Source organism: Sardina pilchardus, chromosome 21 (assembly GCF_963854185.1).
Source record: "Sardina pilchardus chromosome 21, fSarPil1.1, whole genome shotgun sequence".
Lineage (NCBI taxonomy): Eukaryota > Metazoa > Chordata > Actinopteri > Clupeiformes > Clupeidae > Sardina > Sardina pilchardus.
Genome location: NC_085014.1, coordinates 31,383,497 through 31,408,553, shown reverse-complemented (window position 1 = coordinate 31,408,553; position 25,057 = coordinate 31,383,497). Strand labels below are relative to the sequence as shown.

General features: G+C 42.1%; 1 protein-coding gene across 1 annotated transcript; it reads left to right on the top strand.

Moving 5' to 3' along the window:
• Positions 1-3,385: 3,385 nt before the first annotated feature.
• On the top strand, positions 3,386-11,511 carry LOC134068647 (uncharacterized). Its single transcript, XM_062524333.1, has 2 exons — positions 3,386-6,838; positions 11,443-11,511. Exons 1-2 carry the CDS (start codon positions 3,386-3,388, stop codon positions 11,509-11,511), a joined length of 3,522 nt encoding a protein of 1,173 aa, XP_062380317.1.
• The last annotated feature ends 13,546 nt before the right edge of the window (positions 11,512-25,057 follow it).

Genomic DNA, 25,057 nt, shown 5'->3' with positions numbered 1-25,057 from the left:
GTCAGTGGTGTTAAAACGTCTTTGGTGGCTTCCACCTCGAGGGATTTCAGCACGACATACATTGCATATGGTTCATTTTACACTGAACCTTTAGCCTACTCATGTTTGCCACTGCAAGCTCCTCTCTACTCTAGGCTGTTGTGTGCCTGTGCGCTGCGCCTGCAGGTGAAAAAATGTCACGCAAGTAATTTACTGTAGGTCACATGATCGGCTTTTTTGATCGGCGCTTTTGAGCTTCACCGATCAAGCCATTTTTAGTCAATATCGGCCGATCATGATCGGCGGCCGATCGATCGGAGCATCACTAGTGTTAATCAAACACCATGCTGTCTGCATTCATAGTCAGTGCTTGATTTTATACACCTGTGGAAAGGGACCTAATGAAAACAATGAATATACAAGGGTGTTGTGTTATGGATTATGCAATGAGTAAAACTAAATAAAATTTTAGAGCAATGATTTGCACAATATGTAATTTTACTGTCAAAATCACACTCGTGAATACTGGTGATTACAAGTGTTGTTAGTTGACACTTGTGTTGTACTTGTATTGCATTTCATTGTAGGTTACACAGGTATGAATGTAATTAAATGTTTACCTTTCTATTTTGGCAGTACCTAATTGTGGATCATTGAAGACTGCTATGTTTGCTGTGGAGAGGAGGTGGCAAGGAGGTCCCTGAGCTCTAACCTGGGACTAAATGCAGGTGAAATGGCTTGGATGGGGTCGACTGAGGTGGCATAGCATCCTTCTCCTTTTTGCCTAGTCCCTGAAGAGTGGATTTTGCCACAGAGATGAAGCAGAACCTGTGTGATCTCCATCTGCGCACCCCCCCCCCCCCCCCCCCCCCCCCCCCCCCCCCCTATCTTGGAAATGCTGTGACGTATGAAAGCCATATTTGGTGGGATGACTTGAGACCCCATCCATAGCACCCTCAATAAATTTGGTGTTATTTGGTCTGTCCATGGCTCTATAATTAGCAAAAACGTGTGTGTTGGTGAATGTATACTATTATTCGGAATAGCTCATCTTAAATTGCTTAGGTCATGCAGAAATGACATTTCAGAGTGATTTAAGATACAATGTTGATATTTTTTTAAAAAAATCAGATCAAGGCCATTCTTGTAAAACATATTGGTGTAATTATCACAGCACTATGGAATTTACCATGTATTGTTGTACTTTCATTATGGTATGATAGTAATCTTGTGCTGTTCATTGGATGACAGAGATGGTCCGCATCGGTGCAATGAGGGAGTGATTCTAGGATGGTCCGCAACGAGGTGTCTCATCCTGAGACTAGTTATCTTAGCAATGCCATGGCCCCGAAGGACAAGTACGGACTTATGCGCTGTTAATTATTGTGTGTGTTCATTTGGTATATATACTCGACAATCACCCGATGTTTCTTACTGACGGTGTGTTTTGGATGATTTGTATTGACCTGAGCATTCTGGGTAAACTTCACTCCCGTCGGCGAAAGTCGGCGAAATACCGGAAGTAGAGCGGTCGCCCTGTCTGCGGTGTGCGCATGGGTGTGCGTGAGGCAACGAGGATTTTAATTAGAATGTAATCGCAGTTACACTTTCAACATAAAGTGTGTATATTTAGACTTCAAATTTCGGAATTTGAGAGGTCTAGTTATGAGGGTAGGCTAAACTAACTGCAGTTCAAATAGTTGGCTTTAACTTTACCAAGGCTGTTTTAATACTGAATTGCAACTGCTGTTATGAAGACAGTTTGGCAGACGTGAAGGCAGTGAAAGGTAATTAAATGCATTATTGCATTATTTTCAATAACTACTCCTCCTGATTGATTGTCATTGACACCGTCAGGGTATGGCTTACGAAGAGAGGGAGAAAGTAAGCTGTGTATGGCAGGTGCTTGTGGTAGCTAGCTAGGCAGTGCTATTCCATGTAAACTGCAGTGGTGGACTGCGTGATCGCTGGTCAGGCCACCCCAAAGAGTATAGAAGTACCGATACAACACTCAATGCGATAGCAGGACTTTTTCTGCTTGGCTTTTGTTATGAAGCCTTTGACTTGACCTGTCATCGATGCTGCCCCGTCAGTGCAAACTACGCATATCCCTGCTAACTTAACTGGAAAGCTATACCGGACGCGTAACTGAAGCGTTACGTTCGCGACGCGTACAATTCATTTTAGAAGACTGGTCTATTTTCCGTCTCTATGCCACATCTGTTGTAGCTACTTTAATAGTGAAAGCTAATTCAACACTTCAGTTCTGCACCTGATGTAGCTCTCCTATACGCTCATGGTTTGTAAAGCAGGCAACAATTCTGTTACCATGAATATCTCTCCGGTAGTAGCATTGTGCAGTTCTTTGCCAAATAAAATGATCTGAAATCTCATCATCCACGTAGGCTATCTCACGTTAGCGATCAGCTGGCAAGGCCATTTCTTATGCAGCATCTGGCCTTAGAATCACTTTAACCATTTGCAGGCTAGAACGAGCGACTCTGTTTAATTGTGTGGCTTTTTAAATTTAGCAAGCAAATCTGATAAACGAGCCACACGCACGATAGAAAGCATAGGTTCAGCATTCGGTGTCTATTTGTTCTGGTGCGGCACATTCCGAGGTCCTCTCTTTAAAAACATAATCATTGCGTGTACCTGCATTCTGCCGTCTGCTGTCAATACAGAACAACAAACAAACGAACTTAATGTTAACAAAGTTGTACATTACGCCCTGAAGTACAGTACACTAGCCTATTGTTGTTTGTGCAGCAAAGAAAACTTTAATTGATATAATTGCAATATAATTATTATGGCCAAAAAAAATGTTATGAAATGAACAAGGCCTGGACCATTACGCGGCACCCCTGATCATGCGTCACTTTCAAAACCCCAGATGTAAGCTGATTCGGACACATACGCTTATATAACGCGAGGACATTAACAATTTACTTCTGAACAAATAGATACAGTGAGTACGGGTTGAGAATGCACCTTCTCCCGCGGGACTCTGTTAAGATTCATAGTGTATGAATGCATATATCTGTTGGTCAGGAGGAGGCGCTGTTGCGCCAAGTGCATGAGGTCACTACTATATAAAGGGAGAAGAAGAATGTATTCCCTCTCTCACCGAATGAGTACTTTGTTGTGCGGTTCACTCAATAAAATAAACTCCACGAGGTGGCTAAAAGGGACGTCTGTTCATCTTTGGAAGCATTATTCCGTTGTGCAGGTAGGCACAGAATATGAACCTACCTGTTAACAGGTTATGGGCCCAGTACGCCGAGAATGACTCTAAAGTTTGACAGACATGTGCGTCGATAGCTAGCAAGACTCCGCTAGCATTAGTTGTATTCTGAGTTTAGCAGTTTAGCATCGTGTGTACCGGGAAACTACAAACACAAAAAGCATGGCGAACAGAAGCAAGAGCAAGTGGCCCAAGTTTGACGGGAGAGCAGAGGAGTATGAGCTCTGGGAAGAAAGGATGTTGTGCTGCATGCACGGAGTGGGACTGAAGCAGACAATCCTCACAGAGCCCGCTGCACCGCTGACGGCGGAAGAACAGGAGGAGGATGATAAGCTGAATGCAGACGCCTATTGTGCTTTGGCGCCGTTACTTGACAATACGAGCTTGGGGCTGATATTCAGAGATACGAAGGACAAGGGCCGAGAGAGTCTCAAAGTGTTAAGAGAACATTACATCGGAAAAGGTAGGCCTCAGATTGTCTCCCTGTACATAACGATGACAGCGCTAAAGAAAGCCGATAACGAGACTGTAACTGAATACGTTATACGAGCTGAGCAGATCATTACGGCGCTCAGGGGTGCAGGTGAAGCACCGAGTGAGGGACTGATGATGGCGATGATCATGAGGGGATTACCGGAGAAGTACAAGCCGTTCACGCTGATGGTAACGCATGGTTCCGCGGACATGAGGCTAGCAGAGTTCAAGGCCAAGCTAAGAAATTTCGAAGCTTCAGAAGATTCAGACCCAGTTGCAGACGAGACGAGGGAAAGGGTGCTGAGGGCCCAAGCGGTGCCAAAGAAAAAGACCGGACCAGTGGAGGTGGTGTGTTGGCGCTGCGGAGAAAAGGGCCATAGAAGGGATGACTGCACAGAGAAGGTTTGGTGTAGCTCATGCAGAAGCAGGGGGCACTCAGATAAGGCCTGCACAAGGAAGGAGCGTGACCGGAATGCCAGGTGTGCGTGTGCCCATGATGGCGGCGTCGACGGTGGCGGCAGTAGAGCAGGTCGTGGACCAGATGGCGCCCGGGGAGCCACTGGAGGAGAAGACTACACCTTTAGCGCGCAAACGAAAGGTACCAGCCCCTCAGAGCAACGGCTGCAGATCCAGAGAACCGGATTGATCGTGGACACAGGCGCGTCATCTCACATCATCAATGACCGGAGCAAATTCAAGACCTTCGATGACACCTTCAGGCCAGAGAGACACTGCATGGAACTGGCAGACGGGAAGCGCACCGTCGGGGTGGCACAAGGCAGGGGAGACGCGCAGGTGTTTCTCCTAAACAGCGAGGGGCGCCGGTGTGCAGTGACTTTAAAGAACGCCCTCTACATTCCCTCGTACCCCCAAGAACTCTTCTCAGTAAAGTCTGCTACTGCTCATGGTGTCAAGGTGTTCTTCGAAGAAGGTAAAGATGTCATAGTGTTGCCGGATGGCATAAGGTTTGATATTCATGTATGTAAGAGGATGTACTACTTGCAAACCGAGTTTGATGTGGGCGATGTATGCCATGTCAGTTATGATATGCAGACATGGCATGAAATAATGGGTCACTGCAATTACGAAGACATATTGAGGTTGCAGGGTATAACAGAAGGAATGCACATTAAAGGTGCAAAACGTAGGCCTGATAAAGAATGTACTGTGTGCATAGAGGGAAAATTTACTCAATCGAGAAACAGAGATCCGACTGATAAGGTAAAGACACCACTTGAGCTGGTGAACACAGATCTAGCTGGTCCAGTGAGCAATGAGTCCATAGACGGCTTCAAGTACATGCAGTCTTTTACAGATGTGTGTACGGGAGCAGTGTTTGTTTACTTCCTAAAAGCAAAAAGTGATGCAGTTCAGGCCACTGAGAAGTATCTGGCAGACGTAGCGCCCTATGGCACTGTGAAATGTATTAGGTCAGATAACGGGACTGAATTCACTAACAGAGAGTTCCAGACACTACTAAGAAAGAACAAAATCAGACATGAGACTTCCTGTCCTTACTCCCCGCACCAGAACGGGACAGCTGAAAGGGAAGGGCGCACTCTTTTCGAGATGGCCAGATGTAAACTTATAGACAGCGACCTACCTAAGAGTCTTTGGCATTATGCTATCCAGGAAGCAGCTTACACCAGAAACCGGTGCTTTAACAAGCACACAGGCACTACCCCATATACATCACTGACCGGTAAAAAGTGTGATCTAGCCAGGATGCATAAGTTTGGATCAGTGTGCTATGCCTATCAGCAAGACCGTGGAAAGCTAGATTCTAGGTGTGAGAGAGGACTCTTTGTAGGGCATGACAAAGGCAGTCCTGCCTATCTAGTTTACTACCCCAACAAAGGGAAAGTACAGAAGCACAGACTGGTAAAGTTTGTCACTAAGACAACCTGTGAAAACGAGACTCAGACACAGGAGCTAGGACTGGACGCCAAAGTAGACTGTGACGAGAGAGTAGAGACTCCCCAGCCCAGTGTTATGAGCACAGATGTGCAGACTGACGAACCACAGCCAGCGCCTGAGGATGATGGCGAGGAGCACCCTAGGGTGACGTCACATGCCTCAGACAGTGGGAGATATCCCACCAGAGAGCATAAAACTCCGGGGTATCTGAGGGATTATAGTCTTGGAGACACTGATGACGACCGTACACTCACTAGTGTAGATTATTGCTACCGAGCAGTTTGTGGTGTTCCTCTGACCTTTAAGGAGGCCATGACATCAGCTGAGTCAGGAAAGTGGAAGAAAGCGATGGACGAGGAGATGAGGTCCTTAGAGGACAATCATACCTTTACCTTGACTAAGTTACCAGAGGGCAGGAAGACAGTGGGAGGAAGGTGGGTGTACACGATCAAGAGTGATATTGATGGACACGACCAATACAAAGCTAGATTTGTAGCGAAAGGATATAGTCAGAGAGCAGGGATAGATTATGGTGAGACATTCTCACCAACAGCTAATCTCACAAGTATACGTGTAGTGATGCAGAAGGCAGCACAAGATGATTTGATCTTACATCAAATGGATGTGAAGACAGCCTATCTACACGCCCCCATTGATCGAGACATCTACATGGAGCAACCTGAAGGTTACGAAAAAGAGCGAGAGAAGCTAGTGTGTAAATTAGAGAAGTCAATTTATGGCCTGAAGCAGTCAGGGCGTAATTGGAATGAGATGCTCCACAAATGTCTAGTGGGTGACAATTTCACTCGAAACCCGACAGATCACTGCGTCTATACAAAAGAGTCTGAAGAGGTAGGGAAGGTGATTGTAGTTATCTGGGTGGATGATCTTATCATCGCAGCCAGCAACAACAAGAGTCTAGAGAAAGTGAAAAACATGCTCTCTACCAGATTTAAGATGAAAGATCTAGGAAAATTGAAATATTTCTTAGGCATGCACTTTAGCCAGTCTGACGGTTGTCTAAAAGTTTCACAAAAGAAATATGTTGAGAAGATACTGGAACGCTTTGACATGCAGGAGTGTAGAATTAGAGAGACACCATGTGACCAAAAGTTAGACTACTCTGAAGATGCACCTAAGATGTCCGATGTGAAGAAGTACAGAGAGGCTGTTGGCAGTCTCATTTACTTGACCACCTGTACACGTCCTGACCTGTGTTTTGTGGTGAGCAAATTATCCCAGCATTTTGCTGACCCCACAGACGAACACTGGGTTACAGTGAAACATGTTTTACGTTATCTGAGGGGTACTGCTGACAGACAACTCTGTTTCAGAAAGAGCAAAGAGGGTCTAGGCCTACGGGCATATAGTGACGCAGACTGGGCTGAGGACGCTAGCGACAGACGCAGCACCACTGGGTATTGTGTGAGTATGGGTAAAGACAGCTCCTTAGTCTCTTGGAAAGCCAAGAAACAACCCACGGTAGCACTATCTACATGCGAAGCCGAGTATATGGCTCTAGCTCATACAATACAGGAGTGTATTTATTTGGAGCAACTACTGGGAGGTATCGATACCTATGTGTATGCAAAAACGGTTGTTTATGAGGACAACCAGGGGACAATTGCGCTTGTCAGGAACCCTGTGTGTAGACAAAGATGCAAACATGTGGATGTTAAGTACCATTTCATCAGGTCGACCATAAGGGAGGATAGGATGTCACTTGTTTACTGTCCTACAGATGACATGGTTGCAGATATTATGACCAAGCCTGCCTCCAGGCATAAGCTGCGAAAGTTTGCAGTTGCCATGTTTGGTGTGTAAAATGTACATTTTTGACTGTGCCTTGTTAAAATGTTAGTCTTTGACTATGCCTTGTTTTTGTTTTGTATTTTGATTGTGTAAGATTCGTACAGGATACATGTCATTCATAAGTGGGAGTGTTAAGATTCATAGTGTATGAATGCATATATCTGTTGGTCAGGAGGAGGCGCTGTTGCGCCAAGTGCATGAGGTCACTACTATATAAAGGGAGAAGAAGAATGTATTCCCTCTCTCACCGAATGAGTACTTTGTTGTGCGGTTCACTCAATAAAATAAACTCCACGAGGTGGCTAAAAGGGACGTCTGTTCATCTTTGGAAGCATTATTCCGTTGTGCAGGTAGGCACAGAATATGAACCTACCTGTTAACAGACTCCTGAAGAGATCCCGCAGGCCGTCAAGCCGATTTTTTTCGAGGCTAAGGCAATGTACCCAAACAACCACCAGGTGGCAGAAGGTTTCATCCCGCATTTCAAAATGATGAAGACCTTATATCCGTCAATAGTCGACTCCTTAATCTCATTTAATCATTACAATGAAGGTGATGACTGGCGAAATTATTCAAACAACCTTTTTCAGCCCAAGGACCCCTTGGCTGTGAGAGAGACTGAGCACGGACCCCCACACCTGGCACACCTCAAATCATGCCTATCATTTGAACCGTCATTCATTAGTGCCTACATGCATGCACGTACGCGCACGCACACACACGAACGCACACATTCTAAACATAAGTTATTATTAACAGGGGGGTAACTGCTTTATACAACTCGTTTCTGATAATTCTTTACATAGTGTTGCATAAACTCGCCCTATAATAGAATGAATGTCACAAGGGTCAACTAAGGTGGATATGTAAGGGATAATCAACGACGCACCGTGCATTTCTAGGAAAATAATGCACGTTTTAAGTGTTAATAAGGTCCCGACGCCGCAGGCATTATTGCAGTGCATTATCTTCCTATAAACGCACGGCGCAGAGTTGATTATGCCGTTTATACCACTGCTACTATCATTTTCGTTTATATTGCCGCTGTCTTAGATACAACGTTGCTGTGTTTACCGTTACATTCACATTGGCGAATTAATATTCAAGTGTGAGAAGCTCCGCTTTAACCCTCTCTGCACTGTAAATTCTAACATTCAAATTAATAAGAAATATTAAGTAGTATTGACTTAGTTTTGACCAATCTGTCGAGAATACTCACTTTATTTGAGTTAGTAGTACTTTGGGAGCGAAAAGTCAAACCAACTAAATCATTTTAAGTTCAGGTCACTCACAAAACACTAGTCCAACACTTGGGCATGCGCAGAAGCCACTAGTAGAAACCAACCGACACGACACACACTAAACACGCATGGACATCGCTGGAGTACTTTACAGGCTCATTTGGTGAGTAAACGTTTGAAATCGATTTGCTTTCTTTATGTATTATTCATTCAACGTTAGTTAAGTTTTGTTCACCATATGTCAATGTCTATGTGACTTGTGCCTGCCGTGATGTTAAGTATCATAGCCTAGCGTCTAGCTATCGCTAGCCCAACGTTCAGTGTTGTGCATGAACGAGTTCAAAAGAACGCGTTCATTGAACACGTTCATTTTTCTGTGAACGCTGAACTGAACGCAACACATTTGTAAATAATGAATTTGAACGTGAATTCGCTCAGATTATGTTAAATGAACGACGAACGTCACTGTTGATGTCCAATTAAACGTTAGGCTACGGAATTTATTTTGTCCTGAGAAGTCGAGTGACACTATCTGCTGGCAATTTAGAAACAGTATGTCGTTACTCACTGCCCACGGGCGCCACTCCTAAACTACAGCTTTGCACTACCTTACTACATTACCCATGATCACGTTACGCATGATGCATTGTACACGGAACCGCTGCTATGTGAATGCAATCGCGGAAAGATTTTGCACTTGTCAGTGATGATAGAGGGATGCATAACGTGTTCAAAGAGCCCTACAGTATGTCACTGAACAGTTCCATCGCTGCAGGTAATGCATACTCCATACTCCCGGTGTAAAAGCTACACTCTTCCGCTGTCAGGCATGCACAGCTAACGCATTTATTATTAATTATTAATAAATGCGCGGCCGCATTTATTATGGTTATGGTTATGGTTATGGTTATTTAGCAGACGCCTTTGTCCAAAGCGACATACAAGTAAATAACAATACAAATTAAATTAACAGTGAACAATTACAAAATAGGGAGAATAGTAATATTATCAGTAAAACAATAATTTTAAGCACTAACCTAATGAGAAATAAAACAGTGAAATGAGAATAGCAATCAAATAAGTCACTCAGTTACTATAATAACTAAAGCATGGTATGGCTAAATTTAAGGACAATAGCAAAATAAATGTCAAATTCTATCAATGGACAAATTATAACAAAACAATACTATTATACAAACCATAACACATCACAAACTCAAAGGACTAAGTGCATATTAAACAAATAAGCCTTAAGACCCCTCTTAGGCGTCGGTACCTGCCATAGACCTAAAAGAAATGTATCTGCCCAGCGAAATAAAGCCCAATTTATGGACATTCTCAATTAGATGAGAACAACAGGTGGCTGTAGCCTATATTCCGTCAGAAACAGATTTTCATTCAAATGAACTGAATTTGAACTAGTTCAAAATTAAAAATGGTGAACTATGAACGTGAACAGTTCACTTTGCACATGTGTGAACTGAACTTTGAACTAGTTACTGAAGAGTGTGAACGTGCACAACACTGCCAACGTTTGTTGCTAACGTTATCTGTTAGAAACACTAAACTGTAGATCTACCAAAGACTCTTTTCGGACGTGGCTCATGTGTTTTCATCACTGAAAACGATTATTTCTAAAAACTCCAAAGCCAATAACTCCAGTTTCACGTTTGCATGTGTAACAGCTAAATGGTATGAATCATGATTAGTATGTTCAACCTCCATATTAGCTAGCATTTTTCAACTGGAATTATTGCAGCTTGGTCATTAGCACTAGCTAGTTATTTTCCTCATGGTAGCAGCTACAGGAATTGCTTTCAAATTCTTTGATTTTATGTTATTTCATATCAATACAAAGTAGGCCTATTTTGTCTGAGCAAAAACATTAGTTTACTATTTACTATTTATATAATTGAGTTCATTTCATTGAGCTTGGTGCTAACATGATCTTTTCTCTTACAGAGATGTTGTCAAGCAGGCCAAATCCCTGAATGAACTTGTAAGTACTGCACTTTTCGTGCTGATAAGGCTATTTGCTAAAGTAGCAGTTTGTGTCTTGTGAATGTCTTAATCTTTATTTTCTCTATCATTAGACATCGACTGTGATAGCCCAACGCACTCTTGTCCTGAAGGGAATTCCTGTTTTGCATGGATCAAATCCAGCGAATTCTACAGCATAGCATTTGTAAGTATACTTGGAAATAATAATAAGAAGAAATAAAGCAAGTTATCATATCTAGTTATGGTTATTTATGTATGTACAGTATGTATGTTATGCAATACACATTGGAAATTGCCACTTATTCCGCATGTTTATATTGTCAATGTCTTTGGGTGAGGAGGGGGCCAGTTGGACATTTTCCATAATAGTTTTAAGTGTTATTCTGGCGGTGAGCAAACACTTCCAAAAAAGCATTTTAACCAATAATATTAAAAACAGCACCAAACCTCATCAGTAGCTTGCTCAGGGTCCCTACACTTAAAAGGAAGCACCAACAACGTAGTTAGCGAACCTGGAGTTTATTACAAAAAACATTTACCAACTTGTCCTCTACCAGCTCCTCCAACCCAGTATCATAAGGTTTCGTTGAACTGTCACATTTGGTTAATCTGTCATTCGTGCTGGGGTTGGAGGAGTTGGTAGGAGGACAGTTGGTAAGTGTTGACACTTGGAAAGTAGATTGTGTTCAGGTGGACTCAGTTTGTGGTCACAGCTTTGTTCATTAGTAGCAACACATGATAACAAGACTTTCTTTTGCATATGTGTCTTCACAGGACGCTGTGACTGATGGGACCATCTCATGTGTTGATGTGCTCACTGTTCTTGAGGAGATTGACGGCTAACATTATTTCCAGGGTCCAAGCTGCTGTCAGGTGTTATGGTGGCACCTTTTTCTGCTTGATATAATATAATATTCATTTTCTGCTTGATATTACTATGTAATAATTATTACTATTATTATTATTTTACTGCGGAGTCCAAGCACTCTTATTTTACTTTAAATAGGTTGAATAGCAGGGTAGTTTGCTATGTGAATGCTGGATAATTAAAAATAAAAAAAATTGTGATTAACCTAAACCAACCTTCTCATTTCATTTTTTTTTGTTAGATGTTTTTACATACATTGCTTGTATAGACATTGTAAACTAAACCAGAGAACAAGTCAGTAGTACACACTTAAAAATGTGAGCTAATTAAGTATTATTTACTCAGAAAAAACAAGCTTCCATGAGAAATGGGTTCTAGGTATATGAGTACTAAGAACCATGAGCTAATTAAGTACAGTTTAATTAAAATAAATAAGTTGTATTCACTTAAAAAGTGTAAGTTATTAAGTGTTACTTACTCAGAATAAACACGCAGTGTTCACTTAAAAAATGTAAGTTCATTGAACTTACTTTTTTCAAGGCAATTTTTTAAGTAAAGTCAACTTATCAAAATTTACAGTGTGGTGGTATAAATTCAGCTCAATTCAGGCAAAGCTTCATTTGCTCAACCTGATACAGAGAGCCTCTGCATCTTGTGTAAATATAACTTGTCTTACACAAGGAAACACAAACACACAAGATTATGGTTATCGTTTCATTCTGATGGTATGACATCGCGGAGAACGTTGGATTAATGAATTCACGCAGAACGCCTTGACCCCCGGTTGAAGACCCATGATATAGACTATAACTCAGGGACAGGTGCAAAACCACCAACTGGGATGGATCGAAGGGCAAGCAAGCACTGCCACACAACGTGAAGGCCTTTGTGTTGTCAACACTAAACAGAAAGTTTCCTACGATGGGGAGAAGTGGCCGCAAGGACTGCATCGATAAGATCAACGAATGCCTTTGCAAGCCCCGAAACCCCGGTGATACATTTTCTTTCCTTTAATTCAATAAAAAAATGTTTATCTGAAGAACTTTTCCGAGGTTGTCTTGTCTACCAAATCCTAAACTTAAATAGCGTAAACATTCACATAGGCGATTAACTTTTCTTTTCAGCAGACATCGCAAACATAAGATAAAATGTTAGGCAGCCCTTCCTCCATATAGTAAGCTTATAGGCAATTTATTAGAGGGGTCAAAAAAACTCATAAAGTAGGCTAGCCTGCTACTTTTTCCAGACTAAATGTGTCACTTTAGTGATTGGCTCTTTCAAATGCAAATGCGGTGGATGGGCTTTTGAATGGGCCTGCTGCAGGTGAGAGGACAAATCCTAAGAATTTGTTGTTTTTACAAAGTGCCATTATCATTGGCATATTCTCTTAAAACAATACATAAGTTTAGAGCGAACGTTTCAACTATGTTTGCCATGGTAGACAAAAACACTCAAATAAAACAATAGCCTAAAAAATAACTGTAGTGCGTAATGGACACGGCTCTATATCCTAAATAATTTCCGAGGTTCGCCATTTGGTAAAAAGCCAGGTCTATAGAGAGAGAGAGAGAGAGAAAGAGAGAGAGAGAGATTCATGCATTCTGCATTACCGTGACCCTATACCTTGGATGTTTTTTTTTCTCATTGGAATACAGCAGGACAGGATGCCTTTTATCTATCAAACGCAAAAGCTGAGATTGTTGGAAGGACTAGGCTACTCAACAAACTTGTTTTTCGTTTCTGGGAGATCTCGTTATCGTTTTGGATTGTCGGATTTTATACTTATTGTATATATAGGATTAACAAAGTCCATGGATTTGCTATATTAAATCCAGTAGCTTAATAATTAGGCTATGTGCCACGTCCGATTTCGCAAGTGGTGTAGTAGGCCTAGGCTACATTTAAAAATCGACAGCCGTATGTGAGATCCATTTCATGAAGAGCAATTGTCTAGTGCGATCATGCCCCCTCCCCCACACTCGTCTAACCAGTTCACTACATTATAGCCTACCTATATGTGGCACTGAGGACGACTGCCTCTCCCTCTTCTCTCTCGACAGACACCTGAGCCCGACTCGTCAATGTAAAAATGTGCGTGAGTGTGCGCTGAACCACGAATTCACATAGGCGATTAACTTTTCTTTTCAGCAGACATCGCAAACATAAAAAAAAATCGCAAAACAGAAAATCTTTCATTTTTTAATAAAACGACAACTTTTCTCTAGATGAGTTCCGGAGAGGTTCTTCGAGTGGGTTTCGAACCCCGATCGCTGGTGTACCTTGCTCATGCTCCAACCAGCTGCGCCACAACTCGATTGTTAACATCATTATGCTTTATTCGCCCCATGGACTTGAAACGCCGATCAAAAGTTCTGACATGTTAAACTGACGTTAGTTATTAATTCACCACATGATAAAATGCTGTCATATAGCTTGACGCCCAGCAGCCTATGGTAGTCTATGCCTATCTCTGAATCAACATGAACATGCATACGATACATACGTTGCTAGAAACTTATATTGCGGAGCTAGGCCTCCTAGTCGATGGTTACAATGAATCACCCTCACTGCCCTATCGCATATCTGACCGTCCATTGCTACAATGTTACAAAATGCGCGATCTTCTCCATGCATGTAGCCTACGGTTATAAGTAAAGTGACAAGCATAGGCATGTATTAAAGAGATTTCTGTTAAATACATTTTATTTTCAGTCGTCAAAAGTGGTGGGGACAAAATCTGTGATAACAAGTGCTGGGTACATGTACGCTACCCAGCGTCGCCGGTTAAAATGAACATGCCTCCGTTTTGAAATGCGGTCTTAGGCTAACCGTAATGAATTCATGAATTAATCTAAGGTTGCCTTTCGAGTATTTCAGGTTGAATTGAAGGCTATTTCCTTCTGATAGGCCTATAGGCGATTTTCTAAAACCATTTTCATTCATTTCAACAATGGTTTATTGAAACGTCGTTTGATTAATTTTGCCAGTCATCACTTTCATTTTAATGATTAAATAAGACGGATATGCGGAGCATTTCTCTCCCCCTCCATTGACCAAAATGTTGCTCTGGCATCTCTGCTGGACTGACTGAGTTATAGGCTACGTCGAGTGAGAGAGCTGTGAGGTAGGCTGTAAACATTCGAAAACTCTGCAACTGCAATCTAACATGCCGAGCGTCATGTCTCTTTTCTCCGCTTGTCACCAGCGCGGTGTCCTCGGGTTTTTCCATGAGCCGAACCTTCATATTATTAGGGCGGTCTATGTTGCCCCCTTGCGGTTGCAGTTTTCCCGATGCTTCGGGAGTCCCGATGTGCGGGAAAGAAAGGAGCATTCTCAACCCGTACCATCTGTACATGGTATGTGTTACAATGTACATGTATGTGTTGTACCCGGACTGTTTATGGTGAACACCGGGTTGAGAGTTCAGAGCTGAGAAGCTACGGTAAAGAACTTCAAATGAAGTCTTTGTGTTGGAGTCTTTATTATTGAGAAAACCCATCATAACATGGTGACAGCGGTATGAAACGAACATTGTCTTAAGGCCTATTCGGACGGGATTAGTTTTATGGGGTGACATCAGGTAAAGTAATAATTACCAGGTAATGTAGTCCCGTCCGGACGCGCCATGTCAGTAAACATAACGGAGTATGTCGGTGACATTTACAGACACTTTTACCTGCCGTAAAACGGTCCGGAGAAATTACCTTGGGTAATATTAATCCCGTGCGAACGCGACCCTCTGTAAAGATGTCTGTAATATTTCGTCACATCCTGATTTGAAAACAATTCCACCATAGTCTGAATGAAAACATAACATGCTGTGCAGCTTCTAATAGGACGTTAGCTAGTTTGCCTAATAGCTTGATATTGTTAACCATTTAAAACTACTTATGGCATAACATAAAGCTAACGTTTGCTAGTTTAACCAATTTGTGTAGTCTTTCAAATCTGAAAATGCCGCACGTACCTGACGCAAAGTATCACGTGCACGGCGACGAAGATGTGACGGCAGAACGTAAACGTAGTTACTTCTCCCATGTCAAGTAAAATGACAGAGATGTCTAGTCCCGTCCGAATTGGACATTTATATTACAGAGGTCATATGATAAACCTGCATTACTCTACGTCCCCCCATAAAACTAATCCCGTCCGAATAGGCCTTTAATGTCGGATGAAGACGGTGACTTGGAGGAGGAAAAAGTTGATACGCAACGTTATACTATGGATTCGTTCGGACTGAAACCACCCGCCAGTTTGGATTGGAATTCGACGTGTCTGGCAAAAGCTTGGAAGACGTGGAAGGACGAATTCTGCCTGTATATCGACATTACATTAGCAGATTCAGATGACAAAACGAAGGTAAAAGTCTTCAAATATCTGATAGGAGAAACTGGAAGAGAACTTAGCGGAACGCTATGGGCTACACTCCCACTAGAGGAAAACGAGACGTTGGAGAAAGTGTTAGATCTCTTCGACAAGCACTGCAATCCAAAACCAAACAGTAGAAAGATATAAATTATTTTCTAGAGACCAAGATGAAAAAGAAACAATTGACAAGTATGTGACTGATTTAAGAGTGCTCGCAGACACATGTAATTTCGGAACTGTTAAAGACTCATTGATCAGAGATAGAATTGTGTGTGGAATCCAAAATTCGCACGTGCGTCAACGCTTACTGCGTGAGTCGGATTTGTCATTGGAGAAATGCATGCAAATATGCAGAGCAGCAGAGCTCTCTAAAGAGAATGCAAAGACAATCGAAGATCAACATATTGAAGAGGTTCACGCAGTCAGGAAAGTAACTAAGGATCAGGGTGCAAGACCAAAGGAAATAAAAAACTGCAGATTCTGTGGCAGACAGCACGAATGGAAAAAAGAGAGTTGTCCAGCATACGGGAAAACCTGCAGCAAATGTAAGAAATACAACCACTTTGCAAAAACACAGGCAAAACAAGGACACAGGCAAAACAAATACATAGTGTGACAGAGACCGATGAATTTCAGGAAATATTTAGCCTCTATTCAAATGGACAGGAGCATACACCTATTTGCAACAATGCTACTGGGAGAGAGGCCAGTCAGATTCCAACTTGACTGTGGAGCGAGCTGCAACATCATCCCCATACACCTGTTGAATCCAGACACTCAATTGGAGGACACACAACAACTCTTGATCATGTACAACAAGAGCACTTTGAAGCCCTTAGGCAAATGCAAGATAAAAATACAAAACCCAAGAAACAAGAAATTGTACAAGCTTGAATTCATGGTGGTAGAAGGACACTCATCTGTTCCCCTACTGGGAAACAAAGCAGTACAAGGCATGGACTTAGTGAGGATACAGAAGGAGAACATCATGGCCATAGGCGAAATTGTCACACATTCACAGAAGCCACTGGATGAGGTACACATCAGACAGCAATATGCAGATGTCTTTGAAGGTGACGGCTGTTTACCGGGGACTTACGAATTGGAGGTTGATCTCAGCGTATCACCTGTAAAGCTACCAAAGCGCAGAGTTCCGGTGGCACTGAAGAACCCGCTGAAGGAAGAGCTAAGAAGTTTGGTGGAAAGAGGAATCATTATGCAAGTTGAAAAAAGCACAGATTGGATCAGCAGCATGGTAGTGGTCAAGAAGCCGTCTGGAAAACTGAGGATCTGTATTGACCCTAGACCTCTGAATAAAGCACTGAAGAGACAACATTTCCCTCTACCGACGATCGATGAGATACTTCCAGACCTAGCAAATGCAAAAGTATTCACAGTGTGTTATGTGAAGAATGGATTCTGGCATGTGAAACTGTCAGAACACTCAAGCTATGCAACAGCATTTGCTACACCCTTTGGAAGATTTAGGTGGACAAGAATGCCTATGGGAATCAGCCCAGCACCCGAGGTCTTTCAGCAAAGACTGACGCAGGCACTTGATGGGTTGCCTGGTGTGCGCATCATTGCAGACGACATCCTCATCATCGGTGAAGGTGAAACAGAGGAGATAGCAGTGAGGGACCATGATGAGAAATTAAAAAGACTTCTTGAGCGATGCAGAGCACAAACCATTAAACTCAACTTTGACAAACTCAGGCTACGACAGAGAGAAGTGCCTTACATAGGCCATAGACTGACATCAGAGGGCTTGAAGATAGACGCTGAGAAGGTCCGAGCTATTCAGGAGATGCCCAGACCAGTAGATGTGAGGCTGCTCGGAATGGTCAATTACCTTGCTAAATTCTGCCCTCACCTGTCAGACAGCTGCGATGTCCTGAGGCAGCTGACCCACAAGGATGTGATCTGGGAATGGACAGATACACAGGAAGATGCATTCGAAAAGGTGAAGAAAATGATTGCCACAGCACCTGTCTTGAAATACTACAACCCAAAGGAAGATCTTACCCTCCAGTGTGACTCATCAGAAACGGGAATAGGAGCGGCAATCATGCAGGCAGGTCAACCAATAGCATATGGCAGCAGAGCGCTCACATCCACTGAAAGAGGGTATGCACAAATTGAAAAAGAGTGCTTGGCCATACTGTTTGGGATGGAGAAATTTCACCAATATACATACGGCAGAAAAGTGGTAGTACACTCTGATCACAAACCCTTAGAGACAATCACAAAGAAGCCTTTGCTCAGCGCACCGAAAAGACTACAGAGAATGCTGTTAAGACTGCAGAAGTATGAAATAGATGTGGTATTCGTCCCAGGTAGGCTGATGCATGTGGCCGACACACTGAGCAGGGCATACCTGCCAGAATGTGCGCCAGAGGGATCAGTTGAAGCTGAAATTGAAACTGTGAACATGATTCATTACTTGCCTATATCTAGAAAGACTGCAGAGAATTCAAAAGACAGAGAAGGACACCACTCTTCAGACGCTAAAACAGAGGATACTACAGGGGTGGCCGGAGGCCAAGGCACAGGTTGAAGATGTGGTAAAACCATTTTTCTCTATGAGAGATGAACTAAGTGTGCAAAACAATGTTATCCTCAGAGGCGAGAAAGCCATCATTCCAAATAGCCTGAGAACTGAAATCATGGAGAAGATTCATGCCTCACACTTAGGTATTGAAAACTGTCTCAGGAGAGCAAGGGAATGTGTGTACTGGCCTGGTATGCATGAACAACTGAAGACCTACATGGCAAAATGCAGTGTCTGCAGAGAGGCGGACACTCGGCAACAGAAAGAGCCGTTACACTCTCATGACTTCCCATTGAGACCATGGGCCAAAGTGGGAACGGACCTCTTTACCTTCAACAACAAGGACTATTTAGTGACCGTGGACTATTTCTCAAACTTCTGGGAGGTTGACCATCTCCCTGACGCCAGGTCAGTCACAGTCATTCACAAACTAAAGGCACACTTTGCACGCCACGGAATCCCGGATGTGCTGTTCTCTGATAACGGCCCTCAGTACAGTTCCCTGGAATTCAGACAGTTTAGCAGGGCCTGGGAATTTGAACATGTGACATCATCACCGACATATCCTCAGAGCAATGGAAAAGCCGAGTCTGCTGTCAAGACAGCAAAGAGACTTATGACAAAAGCCATGCAAGCCAAATCAGATCCTTACCTGGCCATACTGGCTCACAGAAACACCCCAGCACAAGGGTTCCAGGCCAGTCCAGCACAGAGACTAATGAGCAGACGAACTAAGACACTACTGCCGATGTGTGACAGCCTGCTGAAGCCTGCAGTAGTAGACACTGAGACAGCCATTCAGGAAAACAAGCTCCGACAGGCTCACTACTACAACAAGGGGGCCAAGCAATTGAGACCACTGCAGGAAGGAGAGCAAGTTAGGGTGCAGACGGAAGTGGGCCGCCACGAGTCTTGGACACCAGCATCCGTGATGAGCCAAGTCAAGGACAGATCATACGCGGTCAAACTGGAGAATGGGACCGTCCTGAGACGAAATCGGAGACACCTGAGACCGTCCCCTGGGGTCTCACTCAAAAAGGAGAATGTCAGTGTGAGTGACCCGCAGACTCCCAGACTCGCAAACACCACGCCACACCCTCCAGCTTCATCTCCGCCTCCAGCTGACCCACAGACAATGCAGAGTGTTGTCACTACAAGATGTGGCAGGGTCATCAAAAGGCCAGCACACCTCCGTGACTTTGTTTGACTGGACTTTGTGTTTACTGTTTGTTGTTTACTTAGTGTTGAACATTTCATTCTGCTTTATTAAAAAAAAAAAAAAAAGGAAGGATGTTACAATGTATGTATTGTACCCGGACTGTTTATGGTGCACACCGGGTTGAGAGTTCAGAGCTGAGAAGCTACGGTAAAGAAGTTCAAATGAAGTCTTTGTGTTGGAGTCTTTATTATTGAGAAAACCCATCATAACAGTATGAATTCATAATTTACTGTGACATTTCACCAAAAGCCTTGTTTGTTTGTGGACAAACCTACGATGCTAATAGCCATCTGATACCTTAAAACCAGCGTCAGTATTGTAACAACTACGCCATAACATCCCACATAAACGTGAAAATTAGACCCATAAGAAATTAGATTACACTTCTTACCTTGGGTTAATGAGTAGTGAGGAAAACCCATTGTTTTGAGTCCATATCGCGTGAAGCCTACTGTGGTCAATCTTCTTCTTCATATGGCGGTTGACATACTGTGCTCAATAGCACCACATCCCATATATCTGTACATAGTGGCCAAAAAGGGCGTTGCACCGCAACCTACTGGGGAGGGGGGGGAGATGGGTAGCTCTTGCGCTTGAATCCAGACCTTTGCGGATACAAATCGGGTTCAATTTGTAACTACACATGCAACATGGTAATTGCCTCATTTGCAATTTACATATACATTTTTACATGTATTTATTGACCCCCCCCCCCCCACACACACACACACTCTCTTATTTTAGATGCCCATTGTATTATGTATTATTATGACCGCCGCTAGCGTAGCTAGCGAAGCGGTCATATAGTTGTTGTCAAAGTTTTTTTTTTTTATTATTCTTTTTTCCCGTCATTTTTCGTCAACGATTCCCGGGACACCGTAACACCGGAGCGCATGAAACTTGGTGGGCATGTAGCCCCAGTAGAGTTCAGTTTTTCCTACATAACTACCTGAACCGTGGCACCGAGGATGACAAAATGTTTATGGTATGTTGTTCTCTAGAGCTTGCATCAACTTAGCTTATATCCAGTCATTTGTGATTTGCCCCCCCATCGTAAAAATTGAAAATGCAATGTAATATTGCTTTAATTGCCCATATCTTCAGATGAGATGTTATGAACTGCACCAAATTGCATGTGTATGATTAACCTGACACCCTCTGAGAGTAAGCCAAGTTTTGTGGAATTTCATCCATGGGGGGCTATAAAATAAATGGATTTACAGTACCCTCCAGAATTATTGGCACCCTTGGTAAAAGTTGACCAAAAATAGGTCTAAAAAATACTCTTTAGGTGATTTATTGTACTCCCACAATGAAAACAATGAGGAAAAATACACCCTGCAAGGGAAGCAAATTTATTCTGAGAAAAAGGAAAATCTCATAAAGAAATAAATGTTTTTAATAAAAACACGTCACTCACAATTATTGGCACCCCTACTTGTAATACCTTCTTAAACCTCCCTTTGTCAATAAAACAGCATGTACTATTCTTCTCTGACACCCCATAAAGATTGAGAATACAAAGTAAGGGATTTAAGACCATTCATCTTTACAAAACCTCCCCAGATCGTCCAGATTGCTAGGTCCACACTTGTGCATTCTTCTCGTTGACTCATCCCACTGTTTTTCTATGGAGTTTAGATCAGGGGACTGCTATGGCAATATCTGAAGCTTGATTTTGTGTTCAGTAAACCATATTTGTTTTGATCTGTGCATTTGTTTTGGTTCATTGACCTGATGAATGATCCAATCATGACCAACTTTTAGGGCCTTGGCAGAGATTGTTTGATTTCCTTGGAAAATGTTCAGGTTTTTCGCGGTGTTCATGATGCCATGCACCTTAATTAGGTTCCCAAGGCCTTTGGGAATTAAAACAGCCCCACAATAGCACAGCCCCTCCACCATAATTCTGATTAGGCATGGGGTTCTTTTTAGTATAGTCATTCTTCTATGTATGCCAAAGACACCTTAAGTGTTTTTAGCAAAAGAGCATAATTTTATTTTCATCTGACAATAGACCACACTCCCAGACATGTCATGGTACCATTCAGTAATTCCTGCCATTTACATTGTTCATTAAATGACTCTACTGGCTTTAACCTGACATGCTGTATAAATAATCTATTAGCAGTGAGGTCACTTTTGAAGATTTTTGGGGGGGACTTGGTGACCCCAAGATGATAGCTGTGTCTGTAACTCTCAACAGTGGTTCTTATGGATTTTTTTGCCTATCATACCATCCTCCATACTGTGCGTGGGAGCAAAATAGCCATGGGTCTTTGTCCAAGCATGTTTGCCACATTTCCAGATGATTAGAACCTTTTATTCATCATTTTAACTGGAAATATAGGCATTTTCAACAAAATACCTAGTTTCCATAGACATTCTCTTACTTACAAATGTCAACACAATTTCTTTTTATTTCAATTTAGTGTATTCTCTTGTCTCTCCAATGTTGAAAAATGACTAGAGGATTTAGCCTCTGAGTGACTTCATTTTCATACCATAGTGAAAAAGAACGTCATGAACTACTTCTGAAAGTTCACAGACACTCTGATTTACTTTAAAACGTTGCATTTACATAGGAAAATGCTCCTGTTAAATGTTGTACGTAATATGTTTCAGGGGTGCCAATAATTGTGAGCAAGCTGTTTTTGTTAAAAATATTTATTTCTTTATGAGATTTTCCTTTTTCTCAGAATAAATTTGCTTGCCTTGCAGGGTATATTTTTCCACATTGTTTTCATTGTGGGAGTACAATAAATCACCTAAAGATTATTTTTATACCTATTTTTAGTCAACTTTTACCAAGGGTGCCAATAATTCTGGAGGGTACTGTATGTGTACATTCAGGACTGTATACCCATCGGCCAGTAGATGGTGGTATTATCTGGAGTCTAAATCCCCCCCTGGGGATTTCAAAAACTGTTCCAAACATCTCAATCTCTGCTAGTTTTTGTCCTAGAAACATATAAGTGACACCATTAGAAACCTTTAATCAACTAGTTTCCAAATATGTTTTAAAAGAGAATGGTTGCTCTGGGTGCAACAAACATGCAGGAACACACACACACACACACACACACACACACACACACACACACACACACATACCTACACACACACGCACCACTACATACACACATGTACATAAAACATTATACAAACACATGCACAAACACGCCCACACGCATGCACACATACACCCTTACACACACACACACACACACACCTACACACACACACACACACACACATGCACACACACATCTTTGAGTACATTTTGTGAGACCACCGGAGCTGAGAAGTGAGTGTGTGTGTGATGTACTATAGTGTGTGGGTGCGTTTCTGTGTGCCCATCTGTGTGTTTGCATGTGTGTATATGTGTGTATGTGCATGTTCTGTGTGTGTTCTCTTTCTTTCTCTCTCTCTCTCTCTCTCTGTGTCTGTGTTATCTGTGTGTATTCTGTGTGTGTTCTCTCTTTCTCTCTCTCTCTCTCTGGGTGTGCCTGTGTGTGTGTGTGAGTGTGTGCCTGTGTATGTGTGTTTGTGTGTGTGTGTGTGTGTGTGCACACGCGCGCATGTGAGTGTGTGTGTGTGTGTGTTATCTGATATTGGAGTGACAGTGACGGCAGAGAACACAGTGAACATATACTCAGAGACACATTAAACACACACACAAGCAGACACACACTCACACTAGACAGAGAAGCACTCATACACAAAAGCAAGCGCACACATGCACACACTCATTTACATACATAAAAGTTGCAGTAGGGATGGAGTAGGCGATGGAAACACAAGCGTGATTGATATTTGCGGAGAGAATGTGCAGGACTGAGCGGCGGTCATATTGTGTATCGCTTTGCGGTACATCTAGTTTATTTATTTATTGCACATACAGTATTGATTGATTGCACCAGCCACTTTCCACTATTTCAGGAATGCTGTTACTTTGCGTCAGTTTGTCTGTGGTCTTTTTGTCCTTGTTGTTGATATTGTTGAGCCACGCTGAAGATAATTTTCTGTTTTTCTGATTTCTAATTTCTGATTTTCTATGTTTATTGACATTTTTATAATGAACCATTTTGGATATATGAATGTTATTGTGTAAGTCATGACAACAGCTTAAGTAGCCTACCTAATACCTTACTTAATACTTATGTTAGCATTCATTTCAAAATTGTTTTTAATGTTATTTTCTAAATATGTAAGCACCATAAAGCTATTTTTAAATGAATGGAAGTAATATGCAACAGCATAACATTTAAACAAATATGTGCTATATCTTGCTTATATGCTTCAAAACACACCATTTTTCTTTTCTCTGTGAAATATATATTTTTTAAAGTTATTTTAACAAATCGAAAAAAAAGGCGTGGTTACAGCTTGATTGACAGTGCGTGACCGCAGCTTCAGCCGCTTGCAGCCGTGGAGTAGCTGTAGGTTTGGCTGTAGTGGTGTCCGTTCGTCAGGCAACTTATCATATTTGTTTTATTTGCTGTTATTACACTTTAAACATTGACAGTCACGTCGTGCTGAGCTGTTGGTTGTACTAACGGGCCATCCCAGAGAAGCTCTGTGCAGTTTTTTGGGTAAGTGAATATTAACTTAATATTAGCTTGCTAACTTTCGGTATGTAGCTAGGCTATGAAGGCTTCTAGAGATCGCTTAGCCCTTAACTTTAGCAAGGTCATTTAATTTTACAGTCATCTGTGTCAGACATCCTTAAAAGGATTAGGTAGAATAATGGTTATAGTTTATATCAATGTATCTGATTGTACCAGGAATAGCGGTCCAGTTAGCTGACGTTAGGTTACCAGGTGCATTACGTTACCAGGTTAATTTATCTCAGCATTCAGCTATATCTATTAGCCTTATTGTCAGTTTAGTTTATTTAACAATGTTGTTATAGTTCTTAGACTTAGACGAAGCCGTGTATGTGGTGTATTGCCAACTTTAACATAAATAATTCTTGGTAACATTTAATGAGATTAAATATGTTAACACTGTGTTATGACAGCCGTTTGTCCGATGAAGGCGGTCTAACTTAGCTAACCTTATGCTACCGAGTCAATGTAGCTGCTACCTCGGTATTCAGCGATTCCGTAGATATGTTTCTTGAACGTACAGTACAGGCCAAAAGTTTGGACACACCTTCTCATTCGGACACCCCTTCTTTATTTTCATACTATATGACTATGAAAATTGTAGATTCATACCGAAGGCATTAGAATTATGAATTAACACATGTGGAATTATATACTTAACAAAAAAGTGTGAAACAACTGAAAATATGTCTTATATTTTAGGTTCTTCAAAGTAGCCACCTTTTGCTTTTAATACTGCTTCGCACACTCTTGGCATTCTCTTGATGAGCTTC

What these genes read in the sequence shown, in the direction of transcription:
- LOC134068647 (XM_062524333.1), top strand. Translation starts at nt 3,386, where the DNA reads ATGGCGAACAGAAGCAAGAGCAAGTGGCCCAAGTTTGACGGGAGAGCA. An exon ending in GTCCTGACCTGTGTTTTGTG is followed by an intron (nt 6,839 to 11,442) that starts GTGAGCAAATTA and finishes GTGTCTTCACAG; the next exon opens with GACGCTGTGACTGATGGGAC.